Source organism: Microtus oregoni, unplaced genomic scaffold, assembly GCF_018167655.1.
Source record: "Microtus oregoni isolate MIOR12 unplaced genomic scaffold, Mior012 000019F_ref0000042, whole genome shotgun sequence".
Lineage (NCBI taxonomy): Eukaryota > Metazoa > Chordata > Mammalia > Rodentia > Cricetidae > Microtus > Microtus oregoni.
Window position 1 is genome coordinate 39170633 of NW_024543078.1, and position 23759 is coordinate 39194391.

A 23759-nucleotide genomic window follows, 5' to 3' on the forward strand; every position below is an offset into this window, starting at 1 on the left:
CCAGTGCTACAACCTAGCTCAGGGACAGGTGCTCAAAAGAAAAAAAAAAACAGCATTGTTTTTCTAGTACAATTCTGTTTCGCTGCACTCCAGGACGGCCTAGCATGCGCTTGCATTAACTGTTAGCCCTCACATTTTTTCTCAGAAGTCAGTAAAATGAATCCCCTTTAGTAGGTGTGAGACTTGCCTAAAATCATAGTGCCGGTTTTCAGAATCATACAGGAGGGACTCTAGCATTGAGATGTGCCAAGACCTTTCCGGAGGCGGGTTCTTCTCAAGCCATTCTTCTGTAGGACAGACAGTACGGTTCCAGTGATTACGTGTGTTCTCTTTGGAGTTTTGCCTTCTGAGCTCACCCCCTCGCCTCTGCTTCAGACACACTGGGCAGCTAGCCTGCAGTTTCCTGGGCATGTACATCTCTCCTTTGCCCCGCCTCTGGCACACAAAATGTCTAGTTTTTCCCTACCTAGCCTGCTGGTAGACCTCCCAGAAGCCCTGGCTGAGCCCCCGGGACTCCCGATGGGACCCGTGTGAACAGTCCCGGGCGGATACGCCCACTCAGAGCCTGGCATTTGGGGTACAGATCCCGACGGCAAGGTTGGTTACGGATCACAAAGAAATTGGGCCCTTAGGCCAGTCTCCCGTGGGTCTCATCAACGACAGAGGAAACTGAGATGGGAATGGAATGAATGGTGGGGATTACTGTTTAGTGTTAGCCGTGGCAGAGAGCGCTTGCTAACCAGATTAAAAGCCAAGGGTCGATAGCAAGAAGCCAGTAGGAAGCCTCACGCGACGCCACAGCAACGACTCCGCCAAGTTCTCGTGGGAGGAGTGCGACTGGCGGTGCTCTCGCGAGAAGTGGAAACTCAGGCGAGCAAGCGGGGGGCGTGGCCGGAAGAAGGTTTATTTCAAAGCGGTAATAGATAGTTTTCTTACCCAATAGAATTGCAAACGAGCCTCCGAAACCGGTAGAGCTCGGGAGTAAGGGCGGTAGAAGCCAATAGGGACTGGGAAGGGCGGGCCAGGGCCGGCCGAGCGGAAGTGGGTCTCCGTGAGGCGGTGGAGTCCTGCCTGAGCGGGTCTCCTTAGCGGCTGGTGGCGGTGGTACGTCCTTGCTCGAGCGCTTCGACTGTGGCGTCTGCCTGATCGCACCAACTCCAGGTAAGACCAGGCTTCGCGGGATGGAGGCAGCAATTCAGGGCAGTGCGGGATTGGGGCACGGGCGGCTTCTCGGACTACAGCAGAGTTGGGGGCCGCCAGTCGCGGCTCATTCGGGCCGCCCGGAACAGCGCCTCTCGGGGTCGGGTCCGCTCAGCCTCCTCGGCCCCGGAGAGCGCGCGGGTGTCGGAGCCCGACGCGACACTCGCGTCGGATTTAGGGAAGTCTCATCTGCGGCGCCGCTCGCCCACTCGCGGCTTGGCTGGCTGAACCTTTTTTGCAAACTGGAAAGGGAAACTGAGATTCAAAGAGGGGAGGGCCCCTTCCAAGGTCACTTTTTTTTTTTTTTTTTTTGACTGAGCGAGCCGACCGGAGAGGACCAGAGCAAGGTTTTTGTTCCCCGTTGACGACGCAGCCATTGTGTGCTGGCGCCGCTGCCCCGCCTTCTTGGGGCCTGCGAGTTTGCTGGGGCACCCAAGCCGCGTGGCGGGCCCTGTCTAAGCCTGGAGAGTGTTGAGGACTCTTGCGGGCCTTGGAACTGAATGGGTTTGGCCTTCCAGGAGCCGTTTTCTGCCTTACCTATGGTTGGTGAAGCGTGCGATTGAGATTTGGTCCAGCCCTGCACCCTTTGGGGTCCTTCCCTCCCTGGCACATCTGTATACAGGAATAGGAAACTCAACCTGATCCTTAACCCTAAACACTGTTTCCGTGGACGCCATTAGACACCCTTTGCCTCGATAAGTACGTGTCCAGATCTGGGCGTTTCTGCTTTTGTGTTTTTACTTGTCTGTTCCCTGGGGCGCTTCAGGCTTTCATTTCTGCAGTCTGGTGCCTCAGTTTAGGTTGCCCAAGTGGTTCCGGGAGACAGGTTGGACGCAGATTGACTGTAGTTCCTAACAGTGGTGAGAGGGAAAACACCCCCCCACCCCGTACTTTTTTTGTTTTTTTAATGGATGGAGAAACAATAGGGTTCGGGGTTTACCTGTGAGTTCGATGTGAAATGATTGGGAAAATGTCTTGCTGGCCTTTATGTTACTTAATGTGAGCTTCCAACTATAATTTTCTGAAAAGCTTCCTTTTTTAACACAGTGTTTACCACCATTGGGGAGTGGCGGGATTGATTTTATTTTGTTTTGAGACAGGGTTTCTCTGTGTAGTCTTGGCTGTCCTGGAACTCGTTTTGTAGACCATATTGATTGGCCACGAACACAGAGATCTGCCTGCCTCGGCTTCCCGAATGCTGGGGTTAAAGACGTATCCTAGCAGCCGGGAGGTGGTAACTCACGTGCCTTTAATCCCAGCACTCGTGAGCAGAGGCAGGTGGATCTCGGATCTCTGTGAGTTTGAAGCGAGCCTGGTGTACCAAGTGAGTTCCAGGACAGGCTCCAAAGCTACAGGGAAACCCTGTCTTTTAAAAAAAAAAAATGTTGCCGGCCGTGGTGGCGCATGCCTTTAATCCCAGCACTCGGGAGGCAGAGGCAGGCGAATCTCTGATTTCGAGACCAGCCTGGTCTACAAGAGCTGGTTCCAGGACAGGCTCCAAAGCCACAGAGAAACCCTGTCTCAAAAAAACAAAAAAATGTGCGCTACCACCTCAGGGCTAGTTGACTTATTTTTTATAGTTTCCAAATATTGAGTATTTTTCTTTTTTTTTTTTTTTTTGGTTTTTCGAGACAGGGTTTCTCTGTGGTTTTGGAGCCTGTCCTGGAACTAGCTCTTGTAGACCAGGCTGGTCTCGAACTCACAGAGATCCGCCTGCCTCTGCCTCCCGAGTGCTGGGATTAAAGGCGTGCGCCACCACGGCCCGGCTGAGTATTTTTCTTATCATGGTTCCCTAATAAGTATTTTCCAAATACTTTGAAGAGTACCTGTGATTCCAGTTCTTCAGAGGTAGAGGCAGAAGGATCAGGAATTTAAGATCATCTTGGGCTACTTGGAGACTGGGCTCAGGAACAGTTTAGGTTTTGCTTATTTGCTTGTGTACTTGGTCCCCTCCGCCCCCCACACACAGAGGAAAGTTGGTTTCTTGGTGACTATATAGTGTTGACTGCAATCGTGAACACTCAAAAACGGTATTGTTTTGTTCACTTGGGAGGCAGAGGCAGGCGGATCTCTGAGTTCGAGACCAGCCTGGTCTACAAGAGCTAGTTCCAGGACAGGCTCCAAAACCACAGAGAAACCCTGTCTCAAAAAAACAAAAGGGGGGGGGGTTGGAGATTGAACCCAGGTTCTCACACATTAGGCAGCTACTCAACCAGTGAGCTATATCTTTGGTCTTTTTATTATTACTAATACTGTTGTATGAATATGACCAAGGTCTGTGACACCCCAGTGCAGTGATGTGTGTTTGGTAGTAAGAAGACAAGTTTATGAAGTCAATGTGTCCTTCCACTGTATGTGGTTACTCAGATTGAATTACTTTGTCAGGCTTGTATATGCGAAGTCTTTTTACCTGCTAAGGTTTCTCAGTAACTCCTCATTGTAGTTTTTATTTTGAGTCAGGGTCTTGCTAAGTTCCCTAGACTGCCCTTGAACTCACTTGATTGTCCTGGCAGGCCTTGAACTTGGCAGTCCTGACTTGGCTTCTGGTGTAACTGAGATTATGGGTTTGTAACATCAGAACACGTAAGAATCCTACTCTCAAGTCCCATTGTTTACCCAATAGATACTATAATTTTACATATAGTGAAAGGATCCATTTTCCCCTAGATCTGACCTCCCCCCACCCCATATAGCAAAACTAGTGACCTATGCCTCTACTCCTAGCTACTCAACAGACCGAGGTAAAAGGTTCACAAGTTACTGGGCTGTGGAATGAGTTCAGGGCAAGTTAGTGGGCCTCACCTCACTCTGTGGGGGAAGGGTATATGTGCTTGCAGAGAGCAGTGTTGTGCCATCACTCTCCACCTTACTCCTGGAGACCAGGTCTCCAAGTGCGTGCACGTGCACACACACACAGTTTAGGGTTTTCCAGTGAGGAGTCTGCTGTGCCTTGCCTTTTTACATGGATACTGGGATCTGAACCCAAGTTCTCATATATAGCTGAGATATGTGTAGCTCAGTGGTAGATCCCTTGTCTGGCTCTTTCCAGGCCCCAAGGTTCAAATAAAAATACTCTTCCCACCATTTTTCTGTTATGTCATTTCTTCTAAGCATCTAATGAACCATATAATTTGAATGCAGTTTTATTGGGAAGAAAAATGACAACCTTATTTTTGTTTTGCTAAGTATACTAAATGTGGGGTCTGTGTTAGATGTTTGATTTACAGTTAGGCTTATTGTGTTGTGTTGCACAAATAATAAAAACTCAGAGACGGGTATTGGTGTTCAACTTGACAATCAGAAAAGCAAAAGCAGCCAAGCTACTAGAGAGCTCTTAACTCTTTAAAGTCTTCAGACTGAAAGAGCAAGTTCCCGTCTCATCCCGCCTTATATTCCTCCCTAGTGCTGGGAGTAGAGGCGTCCACCACCACCTGGCCTGTATAGCTGACTAGTGTGGCTGTTTTGCCTTCTGTTCTTCAGGCAAACTTTATTTATTGAAAATACAAATGAAATATCAACACATTTTTTCCTTTTTTGTCTAAAATAAGGGTATAACTAATAGAAGAAACTACACAGTAAGTACAATATATAATATTGTTATATTAGTACTACTATACAATATATAGAGGCAATAGATACATCAACAATGCCTAGTCCGTTTGCTTTTGACAGACTCAGAAGATACTCCATATCTATCCTATCTTGTGAGTCCAAAGTCTTGTACCTAGTCTACTTTACTTTCTATCATAACTTGTTTTCTGCATCTAGTAAACAAGGAAAACTATAACTGTCTAGTCTTCAACTTCCTCAGAGACCCAAGAAGGAAATACTATTAACTGAGTAAATAGGAAGTGCAAGCAACTTTCAAATATGAGAAATGACAGAAACAGCTGGCTATCTGCACAGTAACCAAAACTCTGCAATGTTGGGGCATCCTTCTTCTACCTACAGCCCTAGCATATCTGACAGACTTTTCTGTGAAGCTGAACATTCTAAAGGACTCTCCATCCTTATCTTGACAATGTTTGGCAGTCACTTTCTTTTCTGTCCTGCTTAGCCAATTAGGACAGCATACTGTCAGCAGTCAGGGCAAGGGCATTTTCTTGCCCAGTGGCTTACATTTGCCACAAAGAAAATAAACTCCATATTTCTTTGATCTTCTCTGAAGTAGATTGGTGCTCCCAGACATCTCATTGTCATAAAAAAATGGACCTATGTTATTAAAACATCTTAAATGCCATATTCTGTAAATCTCTGGTGTTTGAAGATGACCCGTCTATTTAAAATATATCCGTTTGACCTTGAGAACATATAAAGTGACTACAAATTTGGTTGTAATCGGTGACTAAGTACTAACCTGTATTTCCTTCTCCTAAACAGTTGGTAGTAATAACTTTCAAGGACTAGAAATTTGTATTACATTGTTAAATGGGCTGTATGGGTATAATACTTTGAACAAAATTAGAGATTTATATACAGTGCATTCTAACAAAATTAATCTCAAATTTTGTATACAATATACAAAAGTCAAATCCAATGTAAAACATTTAAAACTAGTAGTTGCTTTTTAAAAGTACATTCAGTAATGTACCTTTTTATCCTATCATATCTATAGCCCCCCTTTTTCTTTTCAAAACAAGAACCTTGAATCTAATTTCCTTCATTTAGCTTTTTCCAGACCATTACCAATAACAACTTAAAACCAACTTCAATAAATAATGACATATTTATAACCCATTGAACAATCAGAAACCACCTATTTTCTTGGGAATGTGGGTGTTATATTCTTTGGTTTTTAGAGACAGGGTTTCTCTGTATCTTTGAAGACTGTCCTGGAACTTACTTCGTAAACCAGGCTGGTCTTGGAACTCACAGAAGAGTCCCAGACCCACTGTAATTGCTGGATTCCCATGCCTTTACACTTTTGGTTTTAGGAAGTATCTTTTTGTTGTTTTTGTTTTGTTTTTTGAAACAAGGTTATGATGTAGCTTTGGAGCCTGTCCTGGAACTAGCTCTTTTAGACCAGGCTAGCCTTGAACTCACAGAAATCCTCCTGCCTTTGCCTCCTGAGTGCTGGGATTAAAGGCGTGTGCCACTCCTGCCCTGGTATCACATTCTTAAAGTTATTTCCTGCTGTCTGGGGGTTGATGGTACCTTTAGAGTATCCTGAAAAGAAAAATTTGGGTTGGTTGTCAAGTCCTGGGAGAGGTAACTATCATTCGTTGTCCAGTCTCTGTGTAATGGGAAAGTGCAGGACTTGTCTCAAAGTCTGGTTAGGCTGAAAGAACCATTACAATAAAGGGATTTGGGTCTCTGATAATATGCTAGACATTTTGAAAATGGGATGAGTAAATGAGAGGATATCTAATTTAGATGGGATTTATGTAATGTCGATTGTAAACATCAGCTTTATCATTTTTGTCTTATTACTAAAAATGTAGGTTAAGCTGAGTGCTAAGATACTTAAGTGCTTAGATAAGTCTAATAAAAACAGGTCAGAGAAACTCAAATCCAATCAAAGGATATCATGGAGAGCCAATTTTAGCATTGCATTATAAGAATAGAGAAGAACAGCCTAAGGTTTTCAGACAACCAACTTAATATATCCAGTAACCTTACAAGAGAGACTAATAGAACCATCAAAATATGCCTGTCACATTTCTCAGCACTCAGCAGACAGGTCTTTCTCCCCCTTTTCATGTGTGGGGTGTGTATGTCTTTGCCCATGTAGAGGCCAGAGAAGGACATCATGTGTCTTCCTATATTGCTATCTACCTTATTTTTTGAAACTGAGTCTAACTAAATCTAAAGCTGTCTCTAAGCTGAGCTGAGCCAGCCAGACGCTTAGGTTCCTGGCCTGCCTTGTCTGGCTTTTCTGTGGGTGCTGTCGAGGTTTAACTCAGGTCCTCTTGCTTTCACAACAGGCTCTAATCCAAAGATACATGTGGGGCTGGGTTTGTTTTTGTGGTTTTGTTTTGTTTTTTTTTGAGACATGGTTTCTCTGTGTACGTATCCCTGACTCTCCTGAAACTTGCTCTATAGACCAGGCTGGCCTCAAACTTACAGAGGTCCACTTAACTCTGCCTCCTGAGTGCTGGCATTAAAGGCATGTGCCACCACTGCCTGACAAGATATTTTTGTTATATTCTTCTGAATTAAGATGTGCCCTTTAGGAATGGGGAGTGTTACACATTTCATAGATGTGTGCTCATATATAAGATACTAACTAGCTGGTTCTTAGTGGCGCAAGCCTTTAATTCCAACACTCGGGAAGTGGAGGCAGGCAGATCTCTGTGAGTTTGAGGCCAGCCTGGTCTACAAGAGCTAGTTCCAGAACAGGCTCCAAAGCTACAGCAAAACCTTGTCTCAAAACACACACACACACACACACACACACACACACACACACACACAGAGAGACTTCCTAAAACCAGAAGTGTAAATGCATGGGAATCCAGCAATTACAGTGGGTCTGGGACTCTTCTGTGGTCTAAACCAAATGTTGGGAAACTTGCAAAAGATGGCTATCATCTCCTTAGTCCCTCAGATCCTTGGAAGGGTAGTGAAGTAACACGACAAGAAGGAAACTGCTTGGCTTAAGAAACGTTCCTTTCAGGGGCTGGAGATATGACTCAGTGGTTAAGAGCACTGACTGCTCTTCCAGAGGACCCGGGTTCAATTCCCAGCACCCACATGGCAGCTCACAACTGTCTGAAGATCCAGTTGCAGGGGATCTGACACCTGCACACCAATGCACATAAAATAAAGTTAAATAAACCATAATAATAAAAAAAAAGAAACGTTCCTTTCCTCCTGCTAAGGAGTGGTGTATGTATTCCAATTAAGCAACTAAAACTTGTCTTTCTCCTAGAGTTAATCACTTTTGCTACTTTTGAAGCAACCAAAAAGGTCAGGGAAGGTTGTAGTAGTATAGCCCACTCATAGAATATAGTATTCTATATCCCAAGCACCAAAAAGGAGCACAGGCAGAAGATGGTAATAGTTTGGGTAGTAGATTTGGGAATTACATAGTCAGTTCTATATTCAACAAGATTCCTAAAATGAATGTAGGGTAAGGGTACAAATTACATAAAATGTTCAGCAAAGCATCCAGGTGACAGAAAAGACTGGTAAATTTTCTGTGTATGTGGTATATGTACATTTGTGAGTTTTGTCTTCAACAATGCAAATAGCAACATTTATTAGTTTCTTTGTTTTTCAGGACTTGGAAATATTGGACATTTAATTGACTCCAGATTGTAAGCCACAGATGAGTACTCAGCGGGCGTGAGAGATTGAGAACATTCCACCTCCCCATAAACCTTGGTGTATATCACTTGATTTTCTGTGGATTGAAGCCAGAGAGCACAATGAGTACAGTAAGTTTTCTTAGCTTGTAAATTTTTTTTACCAATATTAGTTAGCTACTCTGTCTCTTAGAGGACTGTAAGCCGCATGTTATAGCCCTGGGCTCTAATTCCAGATATTAGAGGTTAAAATACAAAGACTGAAAATTGAGGGTAGTCTGGGTTATACAGATACTGTCTCTAAAATAAACGGAAACAGCTGAGGATGTGCCTCTTGTTTATGCAAAAGACTATTTGTTACATTTCCGGCAGAACTAAAAAAAAATCTTTGTTGTTGTATATGCCTACATATAATCCAAGTAAGTAGTAAATGCATCTATAATCCATTGGTAAATGGAGGTAGGAAGATCAGAAATTTAAGTTCAGTGCTATACTCAACTATATAGTGAGATCAAATTCTAAGACTGGAGAGATGGCTCAGTGAATAAACTGCTTCATGTGTGAGAAGGACCCAAGTTGGGTCCCCATCACCCATATAAAAACTGGGCAGGGTGGCATACATTTTCAGTGCTTAGAGAAGAGGTGATCACAAAGGCGTACTTGGTCAACCAATCTTGGAGAAACAAACATCAGTTTAATGAGAGATGTGATCTAATAAACTAAGGGCTAGAGAGATGAATTGGTGGATAGGAAACACTTACTACTCTTCCAGGGGACTCTAGCTTTTGTTTTTCAGCATGTGTGTCAGGTGACTCATACCTCCTGTAATTCTAGATCCAGTCATCTGTCACCCTCTACTGGCCTTTGTGGACACCAGGCATGCATATGGAGAGAGTGAGTGTGTGTGCGCGCGCATACATATACACATACATACATACACACACACATATACACACACACACACACACACAAAGCACTCAGACATTTATAAGGGGGAGTAGAGAGTGACAAAGACCTGGCCTTTACAAATGTAATAACTATTTACAGTTCTGTGGAATGGATTCAGTTGATAAAGGCCCTTTCTGACAAGTTTGGATCCCAGAACCACGTGGTAAAAGAGACCTCCACTCATGTTATGGCATATATGTGGATCACACTCAAAAAGATTTAAACATAATTTTAAAACTAGATCTAGGGCTAGGTGGTGTTGGTGCACGCCTTTAATTCCAGCACTCAGGAGCAGAGGCAGACGGATCTCTTGAGTTTGAGGCCAGCCTGGTCTACAGTGTGAGTTCTACGATAGCCAGAGGTACACAGAGAAACCCTATTTCCAGAAAAACAACAACAACAAAAAACGGGGTATAGGGAGGTGGCTCAGAAACAGCACTTGCTGTTCCTTCAGGGAACTGGGTTCCAATTCCCAGCACTTACTTGCAGCTCAGAATTGTTTGTAACTCCAATTTGGAAGAACTTGTGCCCTCTTCTGGTCTTCACAGGAAGGAAGTGGTACATAGACATACATGCTGGCAAAATATTTGTATATGTAAAATGTGCTGGCAAAATATTTGTATATGTAAAATGAAAAAATAACCATTTTCACTTTTGCTCTTGTCTGGGAGTCAGCTCTGGTTCAGTGCAAGACATGCAGGTTGGACTCTAGAGTAAGGTGTCCTAAACTTTGTGCTTATAACTTTTTTCTGTGGGGAAATTTTTAGGACCTTGGGTAGATGTATGTGCAGATTAAGTATTTGTTGATAATTCATGTTTACTTTTAAAAGAATTATTTGGCATATAAACATAATTTTACTCTTTATGAAGATGAAAGTAAATTATGTTAATGAAATAGATACACTTTTTATGTAAAGAGTTAATCTTGGTCAGGTAAGGTTGTTGTTACCAACAAGCCTAACAGCCCGAGCTAGATCCTGGGGCCCTACAGGGTTGAAGGAGAGAATCAGTTGCCGAAAGCTGTCCTCTGACTTCATGTAAGCACAGAAGCACGAGTACATGCATGCACACAATAAATGTTTAAAGAAAAAAATTAGTGAATTAGCTGGGCATGTTGGTGCACATCTTTAGTCATAGAACTTGGTAGGCAGGGCTGGAGAGATGGCTCAGAGGTTAAGAGCATTGCCTGCTCTTCCAAAGGTCCTGAGTTCAATTCCCAGCAACCACATGGTGGCTCACAACCATCTGCAATGAGGTCTTGTGCCCTCTTCTGGCCTTTGGGCATACAGACAAAATATTGTATACATAATAAATAAATAAATAAATTTAAAAAAAAAAAAAGAACTTGGTAGGCAGACGCAGGCTTTTCTCTGAGTTTGAAGCCAGCCTAGTCTACAGAACAAGTTACAAAATAGCTAGGGCTACACAGAAAAACCCTTTCTCAAAAAGCAAAGAAAAAAAGTAAAAATTGACAGAATGATGTTTGTTTGTGAGTGTGTTATAATATCTTTGGTATTTTTTTAGCTCTGCTTTCTCAGTACCTGTGGTTAAAGGCATGTGTTAGCATGCCCAGCTAAATATTTTGATTTTATGATCACTTGCTAATAATACCGCTTAAAATAAATGTGTGATATTTAAGGCCATTTCAGAAACATTGAAAATTCTATCCTAATCCCAAACCAAAATTGATTATTTCTTTTTTCTGAAACTCAGATTAATTTACACAGACTTTTTTTTTTAATTTTTTTTTTAAATATTTATTTATTTATTATGTATACAATATTCTGTCTGTGTGTCTGCCTGCAGGTCAGCAGAGGGCATCAGATCTCATTTCAGATGGTTGTGAGGCATCATGTGGTTGCTGGGAATTGAACTCAGGACCTTTGAAAGAACAGGCAATCCTCTTAACCGCTGAGCCATCTCTCCAGCCCCTAATTTTTTAATTTTTGAAGCAAGGTCTTCTATGTATCCTTGGCTAGCCTGGAACTCAAAGATCCACCTGGCTCTGGAATTTTAAAGGTGTGTGCTATTATACCTGGAAAACAACAATTTTAAAAAATGAAACATGCTGGTGGTAGTGCACACCTTTTAGTCTAGCACTCAGGAGGAAGAGGCAGGAGGATCTCTGAGTTCAAGGCCAACCTGGTCTACAAAGCAAGTTCCTGGGAGGCTAGGACTGTTACACAGAGAAACCCCCTCTCAAGAAAAAGAAAAAAAAATCAAACATACTAGAGCAATGTAATCTAAGGATGTGCCAGTTTGATAATAATGTGCTACAGAATAATGGTAGGAAGATGCTACAAGTCTTATTTATAATTAACGATTCTGTTTCTGTAAGAATAAAAAATACATGTGCAGTAAAAACACTAATTCTGCCGTACTGTAGTGGCCCATGCCTTTAATCCCAGCACTCAGAAGGCAGAGGCAGGTGGATCTCTGAGTTCGAGGTCAGCCTGGTCTACAAGAGCTAGTTCCAGGACAGGCTCCAAAGCTACAGAGAAACCCTGCCCCCCCCCAAAAAAAACACTAATTCCTATTTAACAGTAATCTTGAATCTTATTGAAGGTATTGTAGACAGTGTTGGCATTGTGTGGTGTTCCATCGTGTTGAGTTGGGTGTTCAGAAGCAAAACTATAGTCAAGTCATATGATGTAACATGGGCCGGTAATATGAGAAGTATCAGTTCTTGATGCATTGGTTTTAAATTAATTTTTGGTCTTTGTAGGTTCAGAAAACATTTTGCTATTGCAAATATTTTTGCACAGCCTACCCTCCCCCATTCAGTTATGTGACCATACATGGGATTGTAAACCATAGTTGGATTTGTTTGGTGATACAAACAGCTGATATGATGATAAGATCTATATCCTAGCACCCTCGTGGCGGATACAGGCAGATCTCTTGAGTTCTGGGATAGCCAGGGCTACACAGCAAAGGACCTTTTATCAGGTGAAACAACAAAAAGTACTGAATTTTTCACCCTGTGCTTCACAGGTGCTACAAGTTTTATAGTGGGTGGGGTGCACATGCTCTGTGTGTGTGTGTGTGTGTGTGTGTGTGTGTGTGTGTGGTGTTGCACACAAGAGGACAACCAAGTTAAACCATTCCCGTTTGTTGGTTTTTTACTCTTCTGTCAAATCTGGAACTCATGCAACTGCTTCTTTTCCCCCTTGATGACCTTAGAGAAATCCTCAAAGAAAGCGGCGTGGTGGAACAGTAAGTTCTAGACAAGCCCAGAAGCGAACTCGGGAAACAACTTCAGCCCCTGAGATTTCCTTGGAAACAGAACCCATAGAACTCGTGGAAACTGGTAAGAGCCAGGAATACTGGACTGTAATGCGTGACAGTGTGATATCGTGGGTAAATAAGTGAATTGGACTCAGTTTGTATCTGTTAATGCCCACTGTCATGCCTCATGAAGTCATACTCTCCCCCAATTTATGTGTATAATTGTTTTGCTTGCATGTATGTCTGTCTGTGTACTACATGTGTGCCTGGTGCCCACAGAGGCCAGAACAAGTCATTGTATTCCCTAGAGCTCGAGTTACAAATGCTTGTGAGCTGCCCTGTGGGGGTTGGGAATTTGAGTCTTTTACAAGAGCAGTTAAGTATTCATAGCCCCTGAACTATCTTTAACCCCAGGTCACAGCTGAGCTTCTGTGTCCTCCTCTGTGGTGAGGAATAATGTTAGTATATAGGGCAGGTTGAATTTATGCCATAAAACCCTTGGGACCATGTGTGGCAGATGGTACCATACAAATATTAGCTGTTGGAAGCTCTTGCACTTGCTTTATGTGTATGTATAATCTTAAACTTACCTATACAGCTTATAGCTACAATGAGTAAAGCTGCCCCCTTTGGTATTATTGTATCTGTATGAGTTTTGAAGCAGTCACTTGGCTCATCTACTTCACCCTGCTTAGCTTTGTGAAATACTTGAGTTTCCTTTTCTGGTTTTCATTAAGACTAAAACTTTCTAAAGAAGGCAAACTTGTCAACACTGCTATCATTAAAGCTTGGTTTGAGACGAGGCCAGACTGGATATTCCCTTGCCTGCTCAGGAAAGTGTCAAATGTTTTAGATATGGGCTGGAGAGATGGCTCAGTGGTTAAGAGCATTGCCTGCTCTTCCAAAGGTCCTGAGTTCAATTCCCAGCAACCACATGGTGGCTCACAACCATCTGTAATGAGGTCTGGTGCCCTGTTCTGACCTTTAGGCATACACACAGACAGAATATTGTATATATAATAAATAAATAAATAAATAAATGTTTTAGATGAGCCACTTTGCTTTGTTATCTTTTATATATCATACCCAAGAACTGATTTTTTTTTTTTATTTAATTTTTGATTTTTCGAAATAGGTTTCTCTGTGAAACAGTTCTGGCTGTCCTGGAACTCACTTTGTAGACTAGGCTGGCCTCAAACTCACTGAAGATCTGCTCCAAAGTGCTGGGATTAAAGGCGTGCACCACCACTGCCCAGCCAAGTGCTGATATTTTAAATGGTTTTTGTTTTTTGTTTTTCAAGACAGAGTTTCTTTGTGTAACAGGCCTGGCTGTCCTGAAACTGTAAACCAGGCCATTCTCAAACTCACAGAAATCCACCTGCCTCTGCCTCTCGAGTACTGGATTAAAGGTATGTGCCACTACTGCCCAGGTCTAAGAACTGATATTTTAAAGAAAAGTGCAGTGGGCTATGGGTGTAGCTCAGTGTGGTAGAGCACTTGTTTAATGTACAAGACCCTTGTTCAACCCTTAACACTACCGCAAAGAAAAAAAATTAAGATGTTATACAATATGTGTATACCACAGAATAGGAACTTTTAGCCATCTTAGAGTTAAAAAGAAGCTACTTTGTGTCGGGTGAGTTTCTTGGACTTCCCTGATAGTGTTCATTCTCTGCTTGGTCTCAGTTTGACTTCTCTCAGTGAATTCCTTAGAGCCTTTATTCTTATCTACAGATTAGGACTTTTGAATTCTATACCCAAAGAAGATCCTTTTCTTCAGTGTAACACTCAACACACACATGGACTCGGTCTCAGAGTTTAAACGGATCCAGCTGTTTCCAATGAGGCACTTGTCAAACTATTGGAATTTATATCACCTTTGCAAGGTGGTAAATACAAGCAGCCCATACATACATACATACATACATACATACAAGCAGTGTGTTTCTTTTGGCAGAGCCAATTTTATCTGCCAAAAGATAATTGACTCATAAATTATGGTTTATAGATCATTAAGTAGCAGCCATTCTTTTTCATGAAGAATGAGAGGCAATTGGTATATTATATATTTGTGTGTGTATATAAGTGTGGGGAAGAGGTAGGCAGACAAGTTTTGGGATGTTTTTGGCTTTTCAAGACAGAGTCCCTATGTGTAGCCCCAGCCATCCTAGAACTCACACTGTAAACCCGGCTGGCTTTGAACTCAGAGATCTGTCTGCCTCTGTCTACCAAGGGCTAGTCTTACAGGTGTGTGCTACCACACCTAACACTGGGAAATAAAAGAAGGTAAAGCAAGTTAGAATATGTTATTCATACTGTTTATAAAATCTAACCCTCATATTTTTTAATACTAATAGCAATCAGGAAAAAAATAGTTGTAAGTGGTTTTTGCATGCCTTCCCTAATTAATGAAATTGTGATGCCTAAGCATGATCGTGTGGGTGGGGTGAAGCCACTCAGGTGTTTGTCCCCACATGTACACCTCTGGGACCTCAAGAAATTCATGTAGCCCACTTAACAAAATGCTGGAGGGGCACTTGGTTGTTATTTTGAAAAGGTAGTCTTGCTGGTTTTTATATTGTGTGTGTAGGGTTTCACACTTTGACACAAATTTATACCATGTTTATAATATCAACCAAGCCTTAGGAGTATACCCCTATCCTAATACTTGTGGAATTGCTTTATTTTGAAGCTGGTGATGAAATTGTGGACCTCACCTGTGAATCCCTGGAGCCTGTGGTTGTGGACCTCACTCACAATGACTCTGTTGTGGTAAGCATTTGAATAAGAGTTGGCTGGTTTGGGTAGGAGTCCCTGGCCCATATCTGCATCTAAAGTCTGGGTTACTGACCAGGGTTAGAAAGATTGAAAGGGAGGGGTAGAGAGATGGCTCAGAGGTTAAGGGCACTGGCTGCTTTTACAGGGGACTTGTACCTACATGGTAGCTCACAGCCAGCTGTAACTCCAGTTCCAAGATGGGCTCTGTTGGCATCAGATACACTGCAGGCAAACCACACATACTCATCAAATAATTGTGAAGGGAAAGGAACCTATATTCAGTAACTGGAACCCCTAATGAGAAGTATGTCAGGAAAAGCACCTGTTGTCGCTTTTGTCTCCTGTGGACTATATCTGCCTGATTTTTGACCTTTCCATAACAGCAGTCCTGATTTCATAGTTTCAGATGTGTAAGCTGGGCATAGCCCTTTGAAATGGGATACTAGCTTTGCCGGGGTTGGTACTACATTGTATTAAGAGAGACCTATTTAGGTGCCTTGCCTTGCATGAAGTGTAGTGCTTTGCAGTGTTTACACCTCTGACCTGAAGGGAATTGGGAATATTGACTGTGCCGCCATTAGGTTTCAAAAATAGTTGCCAGTAAATATGGCTCCAGGGAAAGCAGCTACCTAGTCTAGCACCTGCTGCCACAGCTCTTTCCTGACTCCAGGGAGGGTAGAACTTGAGAGGCTGTGACTCCATGTGTAGCCTGCCAGAACTAAAACCTAGTCTGGTCAGGAGTATTAGAAAGTAATTCTGAAAGACATGTTCCATGGTATTGGAACACCCCTACACACACACATACACCCCATTTCCATGTGTCTTTTGGGATCTGATCAACTCATTGATGAGCATCTTAAGGACAAGTTTGGCCGGGTGGTGGTGGCGCACGCCTTTAATCCCAGCACTCGGGAGGCAGAGGCAGGCAGATCTCTGTGAGTTAGAGGCCAGCCTGGTCTACAAGAGCTAGTTCCAGGACAGGCTCCAAAACCACAGAGAAACCCTGTCTCGAAAAACCAAAAAAAAAAAAAAGGACAAGTTTGCTACTCACTTGAAAAACCTTTTGATGACAGTATGCCAGGTGCGAAGCTGTGGAATAGAGGTATTGCCACCTTGGGTAGCATTCAACACGTGTTAGCGGTTGGAACGCAGAAAGGACTGTAGACATGGAACCGAGATGTTAGTAATCTAGTCTTCACTTGTCTTAAAGGTTTGAAATTCTGAGTGACTAGCAACAAGCTGCCACAACCAAGACCCAAGACAGATCAGTGTTTTCTAATTTGTTTAAAACTTTGAGAGTAAGATTTTATTGAGAAGCAAGACAGAAGCTGGGTATGGCACACACCTTTAATCCCAGCACTCCCAGAGGCAGAGGCAGGCTGATCTTGTGAGTTCAAGGTCAGCCTGGACTACAAAAAACAGAATAGCTAGAGCTACAAGATGAAGGGATGGGTAACCAGGTATTATGGTGCATGCCTGTGATCTTGAGCACTTGAAAGGCAGTGTTCCTGGGTTATATAGTTAAGCTTAGTCTCAAGGAGGGAAAATGAAATCATGATGGCATGAAGCTGCCAGGGAATACCTACTCAGAGGCTTAATATTCCTTACAAATGCTCAACTGATAGCTCAGGCTGTTACTAGCTCTTACACTTAACCCATATTTCTGTTTATGCTTTACCTCATTTTCTACATGTCCTGCTTGCCCCCTGGCTGACTGGCATCTCCAGCTCCACCTTTCTTCCTCCGGCTTCCTAGTCTGGCTCTCCTAACTTAATCCTGCTCAGCTATTAGCCAGTCAGCTTGTTTATTAAACCAATCTCAGTGGCAAATCTTGACAGTCTACAAAGGGATTTTTTCCACAGCAGTATTGTTTTAGTTAGAAATCACCAGATTGTCCTAATGTCATCTCTGGTATCCTCTCAAAGACTATGGTGAATTCAGGCACATTGGCTCCCGTATAACCAATGGTGTTTCTGGAAATGGGCCAGAACTGTTTGAGAATTGGAAGTGGTCTCCTCTGCAAAAGTTGACTCTTACTGTTAGTTCCTGTCAATTTCATGGAGTTCTATAAAGAGGGTAATTTAGTCCTAAGGGATGTACATTAAAGTTACATTCCAGTTTTTGACTAATTCTGGAAATTGGCACCAAATGCTTTTTCTTCCTCTCTTTTCCCCTATCTCAAAGTAATAGAAATAGTTTATTGAGGGAAAGCATTCCTGAGGAAGGAAGTGGGCTAGTAAACAGAGAAAGGGCTCAGAAAGCCCCAAATCCCTTTTCTTAAATATTTATTTATTATGTATATAATATTCTGTCTGTGTGTATGTCTGCAGGCCAGAAGAGGGCACCAGACATCATTACAGATGGTTGTGAGCCACCATGTGGTTGCTGGGAATTGAACTCAGAACCTTTGGAAGAGCAGGTAATGCTCTTAACCACTGAGCCATCTCTCCACCCCCCACCCCACCCCAAATCCCTTTTCTTGTTTTATTTATTTATTTATTTTTATTTTTTTTTTTTTTTTTTTGGTTTTTCGAGACAGGGTTTCTCTGTGGTTTTGGAGCCTGTCCTGGAACTAGCTCTTGTAGACCAGGCTGGTCTCGAACTCACAGAGATCCGCCTGCCTCTGCCTCCCGAGTGCTGGGATTAAAGGCGTGCGCCACCACCGCCGGCCTTGTTTTATTTTTTTTATTTTGGTTTTTCGGGATAGGGTTTCTCTGTAGCTTTGGAGCCTGTCCTGGAATTAGCTCTTGTAGACCAGGCTGGCCTCGAACTCACAGAAATCCTCCTGCCTCTCCAAATCCCTTTTTTTTGAGAACTCAACATCTACCCATAATGGACCTGGTCAGGTCCTGACAAAGGAGCTGGAATTCTACCTCCAAGAAGACCTTGTTCTTCTGCTGGGTGGCAAGTCAACATTTCCCCTACCATGCCTTATTCACACGGCAGTGAGTAGAGTCCTTGAATGAGCCTGGAATAGGAATAGTGGGAATGAGGGAACTGTCCTAATAGTGACTGAATGAGCAGGAAGTTAGATAAAAGTCCAGGAATAGTAGTGTGGAGGGAGACAGGAGGCTTGGGTTCTTGTGTCAGAGTTGCTATTGGATTTATTACAGAAATTACCTCATGCTTGACCTAGCTATTAAAAAGAATTGTCTGGATTTGGTAACTCCCAATCACTCTCCATGTGTTGTTGATTGTAATGAATCATCAAAGTCCATTAAATTATTGATATTAACTAAAGACATAAATAAGCAGTATTTTTGAGAGTCATACAGTATTGAAAGCAAGATGTGTGCATTATAGCAGTTAAAAGGTCAGAATGTTTATAACACTCCTCTTTTCCCCTTTTTCAGATTGTTGAAGGTGAGTAGTTTCATTTCCTTTTCTCTTGGGTTTAAAGGAAGTTGTGGTGAATGAATGCCATAGCCTGCAGGCTTTGTCAGTCTGCCCTTCCAAGATCTCTAGGCAGGAGGTGGCCTTTGGTCAAACCTGTTGGTTTTACTGAAAATCTATGCCCATGATTTCAGGGACTGAGCTTTCTCCTGAGAAGGCAAATGAATGGCCTCTGCCCCTGGGCAGGACCTTCTGGAGGTGTGGGGTAGAACTAGTATGGTGATGGTTTCTCTCTGGAAGTCTGAAGGGGAGGGAGGGTGGGTCTTGATACTAGGGCTGAAAATGCGACTTTTTTCTTAGAAAGGGGAAGGCCAAGAAGAAATGGGAGGAGGTTACGCCAAGACCATACTGACAGCTGTGTGGTGAGCAGTGATGATGAGGAACTGTCTAGGGACAGGGATGTGTATGTGACTACCCATACTCCTCGAAGCGCCAGGGATGAAGGAGCTACAGGACTCAGGTAATGTGCTCTGCTGCTGTTGTGTTGGGTGGAGGCCAGGGTATACAGATGCCAAGCTTATCAGCTCTAGAACAAGGGTCTGCAAAACAGCTAGGCATGTTTGGAATGCAGGGCTCAGCTGTCTGCTCAGGATAGACCAATAAACAGACAGTTGTATCAGGAGACCGACATGCACTGTGATCAGGGTTGGATATAAGTGGGTTTTATTACGGGCACCGCTAGCAGTAATGCTGGAGGTGAAACAGATGGGTGAGCCTAGTTGTCTGCATCTTTTCTTCTAGACCTGTTCTCTACCATCTATCTCTCTTTTCATGCCCATTCCAGCCCAATACTTCAGATAATTTATTTTCAAGTTTTTTGTATGCCTGTCCTAATTGAGCAGCAGTAAGAGATTTGGTAGAAGATAGGGCCTGCATATATGAAGCCACTTTATAAGGTATAATCAAGTATTTGAGCTCACTTAGAAACTGATTTGAAGTACTTGTGATTTCAGGCCCCTGGGTACTGTCAGTTGTCCGATCTGCATGGATGGATACTTTGAGGTAAGTAACCTAGTTGTATCTCCTTTGGTTTTAACCTGTTTCACTAAAAAGAACTTGGAGGATCTGTGCCTCATGTGGGATTTGACACCTAGCTATCACAAAGACTAATTACAAAGGAGATTGTTCCCATTGATGATCATGGTCCCTGTGTATTTCATCTTTAGCCTCTTCAAATTCAGGTTTCCTGCTGTAGCCTTAACTAGAAACTGCTGATTTTTGTTGAGGTTGCCTATAACCCCTACAACTGGGAAAATCCTGTCCTGTCTACAATTTGTTCCGTTTGCTTCTGAGATTGTTGTACAGACTCTGCCCCTTTGTTTTCACTGGTCTCAGTGATGAATGCATTAGGGTTCTTGGTGGCAAGGGATATCTTAAGGCTGTTCTTTTTAATGTCTTCTAGATTGTGCAGAGTGGACGCCGCATTGTTTCTACAGAATGTGGCCACGTCTTCTGTAGCCAGTGCCTCAATGATTCCCTTAAGAATGCTAACACTTGCCCAACTTGTAGGAAAAAGATCAACCATAAACGCTGCCACCCCATTTATATATGAAATGTTCAGAACTGCTCAGGATAAACCAATGGACAGACAGCCAGGCTAGGCTTTCTGCGTGGTATCTGCCTCCAGTTTCCTGAGCTAAAAAAGACTTTCAAAAATCAATGTCTGATGTAAACTGCTCTTTTGTTTTCCAACCCCTTAGATCTTTGGTTTTCTCCAGTTTGATGCTATGGAGCAGGATCCAGGGATCCTCCCATGTCAGCTTAGCATCTTTTCTCCTGGGTATTCTGAGCCGGGAGTAGGAGAAAAGGAGTCAGGCGCATTGGAGTTTTGAGTATTGTGGCTCCAGCCTCTTTATGGAGCTTACATGTTGGCCAAGAAGTTTCCCTGTTGGGAAAGTTTGCCCCAGCTCTTCTGGGTACAGAACCTTCCCAAGGTATCTGCCAGTTAGCTATTCTGCCTGCCACACAATGACCTGGCCAGACATAGTCCATCCAACCCAAGGATCCCAGTACAGAAGCTGCCCCTGAAAAGCCCTGCCGGTGGACTTTTATTTTTCTTTGGAGAGCAGAGGTGATCTGTGATTCTACCTGTACCTTATCATTGATGTGTGGTGTTTTCTGCAAATCAAGAGACCCTCTGCGGGGCAGCCATGTTTCCTAAGAATGAGAAAGTGCAATAAAGCCCGTTCTTCACCTGCTCTTCTGCAATCCGGAAGATGTAGCACTGCTAGTGTCCTCAGCCCAGTGTTGCCTGTGGGAGCAGTGCCCATCGCACCCCATCTCTGTTCGCCAGCTGTTCTCAGGAACCCTACCCATGCTCCAAAGTTCTTTGCCTGGCACAGAGCATTCAAGGCCAGTAGGACAAGCAAGTTTTTGAGTCTCTTCTCTTTTCTGCTGTGTCCTGTGTTGTCCACAGTGCTCTCCAGCCCTCAGTTTTTCACTTCCCACTGCCTAATGTCTGCCCAAGCATAGATACCAGGAGGTGGTAGCAGTAACAGTGGCCTTATCAGCTGTTCACTTCCACGCTTTTACCCAAGTCACTGTTGCCCGTGTTTCAGAGGTGTTGCCCTACTCAGCTTGCCACTACCCTGGCTATCCCACAGCCCTTGAGTAGATCGATTATTTCCAAAGCTGTTCTTCTGGCCGATTGGGCTTCGATCCTCTGGACTTTTGACTGCTTTGTAGGATTTGATCAGCAAAGCATGGTGCCTCTTCCTTCCCGTGGGACCACATAACAATCCCTGCTCCACTCCATATGTGTGGGAGCCTCTGGTACCCTCTCAGAGGCAGTGAAGTGGTAAATTGTCCCTGGGGACACAAGGCACAGGGTGGCTCGTAGAGGATAGGCCTTCAGTGCCAGCCTGCCTCCACCTCCACGCTATTTCCTCAGAGGGCTTCAAGCCAAACCAATAGCCTTTTTGTGTGAAACATCTCTGAGGTGGGAAAGGGACCACTGGAGCTTTGCTAGCAATAACTGACTTTCAGTTTACTGTTCTGATGGAGCAGGGACTCAGCACAGAACTCACTTTAAATGGAGCTGAAGGAGTGTCCCTCCTCTATGTGAAAAGAAAATAGTTTTATTCTTTACTCTGACTTTTTAAACTGTTTGACTTCCAGTTAGTTTGAATGAGAGTAGTAATTTTTTTACATGGACTCAAAGGGTAGAAGCATTAGCTCTCATCATTGTGATGTGTGGAGTGTGCCCTCCCCTTGGATGTCACAGCCATTGAGTTCCCTGTGGGCCTCATGGACTTGCTCTTGTTAGTTCTAATGATAGCCAGACTTAAAGGAGCCAAGGTGACCATGCAGCCAGTTCACCGGAAAATATGGTGACACCCACTTAAAAATTCGTTTTCTCCTTAAAGACAGTTTATGAAGTTGACCATAAAAGTTCTATTACTTCATCCTAAATTAAATTGAGAAAAATAAGTGTTTAGTTCTACTAATCAGAAACTGAATTAATAGGAAAAGGTTGGTATAGAAAAATCCCTTTCCTATTTCCTTAATGTATATAGTTTAACTCTTTCTTTGTTACATTTAAACTATGCTCATGGATATCAGTCTGTTTTGGACTCCTGCTAGTGTTAAAGATGGAAATAAAGCAATTGGAACCAAGTATCTCTCATTCATTAATTTGCTCTTTGGAACATTTTACCTAAAGTGTGCGGTGTTCATTCAGTGTGATTTATACCTGATGTGGGCAGGGGAATTTCTGCTTATCCAGAAGATGACATTCATACTGCTGCATCCCAGGCCCGGGAATGTCCAAAAGTAGTCTACTGTGAAGTATTGCTCAGTGGAAATAAAAGTTCCAGAGACTTTGTTATGAACATCACTGGCTAAGATTGGTACACTGCTCCTGACCACTTGCACAGAATTTGTGCTGCCTGTGAGAGTCAGCCCCAAAGTGCATGAACATACGCTGCCATAGGAAAGCCCTGCCATAGAAGGGCTTGGGTGTGACTTGTATTGCAGGCTAAACACCTGTCATAAAAAATCTTAATAAAATGTTTTAGGTTTCTTTTGTTTTGTGTGTGTGTGTGTGTGCTATGTGCATGTCTGGTATCCATTGGATCCTTAGAACTTGAGTTATAGGTGGTTGTGGACCATTGTGCGGTGCTGGGGTTGAACTCGGGCCTTTTGCAAAAGTAACAAGTGCTCTTAAATGCTGAGTCTACTCAGCAGCCTCTGTTTAAAGCGTTTTATCAAGAAACATGCCATACACATGCAGACATACACTTTTTTTTTAATGTTGGGCTGTAGTGGTGCATTCCTTTAATTGCAACACTCAGTAGGCAGAAGCAGGTGGATCTTTTGAGGCCAACCTGGTCTACAGAGCAGGTTCCAGGACAGCCAAGGCTACGCAGAGAAACCCTGTCATGAAAAGCAAGAATGTTTGTGTGTGTGTGTGCCATGAGCATGTGGGTACGCACAGATGAAAGAGATCTGGAACTCCAGCCTGGGTTTTTTGTAAGATTCTTTGATCCATTTCTCCACTATATCGCCCTTTTATTTAAATATATTTGGTGGATGGGTGAGATTCCTCAGTGGTAAAGGCACTTGCCTCTAATACATCCTAACTGGACTTAATTCAGGAGGATCACCTGAACAAATTGCCCTTTCATTTTCATGAGCATGTCGCCCACACTATTAACAATTAAAAGAATGTTTGGTACAAGTTCGTGTCAAAAATAACACAATGGGAGGCAGAGGCAGGTGGATCTTATTGAGTTCGAGACCAGCCTGGTCTACAGAGCTAGTTCCAGGACAGGCTCCAAAGCCACAGAGAAACCCTGTCTCAAAAAAAACAAACAACACAATGGGATATTTGCCTCTTCTGAGTGTCTCCTCCATCAACAGTTCTTTTTCTGGTTCTAGTAAGGCAGGGCCTCTCACAAAGTCGGTTTAATGTTGGTAACCCAGAAGAGATGCCTCCAATACTGAAAATGCACAACATCGCTGAAA

At 43.2% G+C, this 23759-nt stretch overlaps 1 protein-coding gene across 1 annotated transcript; it reads left to right on the forward strand.

The window, feature by feature from the left end:
* The first annotated feature begins 1006 nt into the window (after positions 1-1006).
* Positions 1007-22409, forward strand: LOC121459671 (E3 ubiquitin-protein ligase RNF4). Its single transcript, XM_041669613.1, has 8 exons — positions 1007-1161; positions 8423-8579; positions 12579-12705; positions 15316-15395; positions 18755-18764; positions 19095-19254; positions 19748-19796; positions 20197-22409. Exons 2-8 carry the CDS (start codon positions 8571-8573, stop codon positions 20344-20346), a joined length of 585 nt encoding a protein of 194 aa, XP_041525547.1. The 5' UTR covers positions 1007-1161; positions 8423-8570; the 3' UTR covers positions 20347-22409.
* The last annotated feature ends 1350 nt before the right edge of the window (positions 22410-23759 follow it).

Bases quoted from the DNA above. Each gene is read 5' to 3' on its own strand.
- LOC121459671 (XM_041669613.1), top strand. The intron at 19,255-19,747 runs GTAATGTGCTCT...TTGTGATTTCAG, and splicing joins GAAGGAGCTACAGGACTCAG to GCCCCTGGGTACTGTCAGTT. The intron at 19,797-20,196 runs GTAAGTAACCTA...AATGTCTTCTAG, and splicing joins GCATGGATGGATACTTTGAG to ATTGTGCAGAGTGGACGCCG.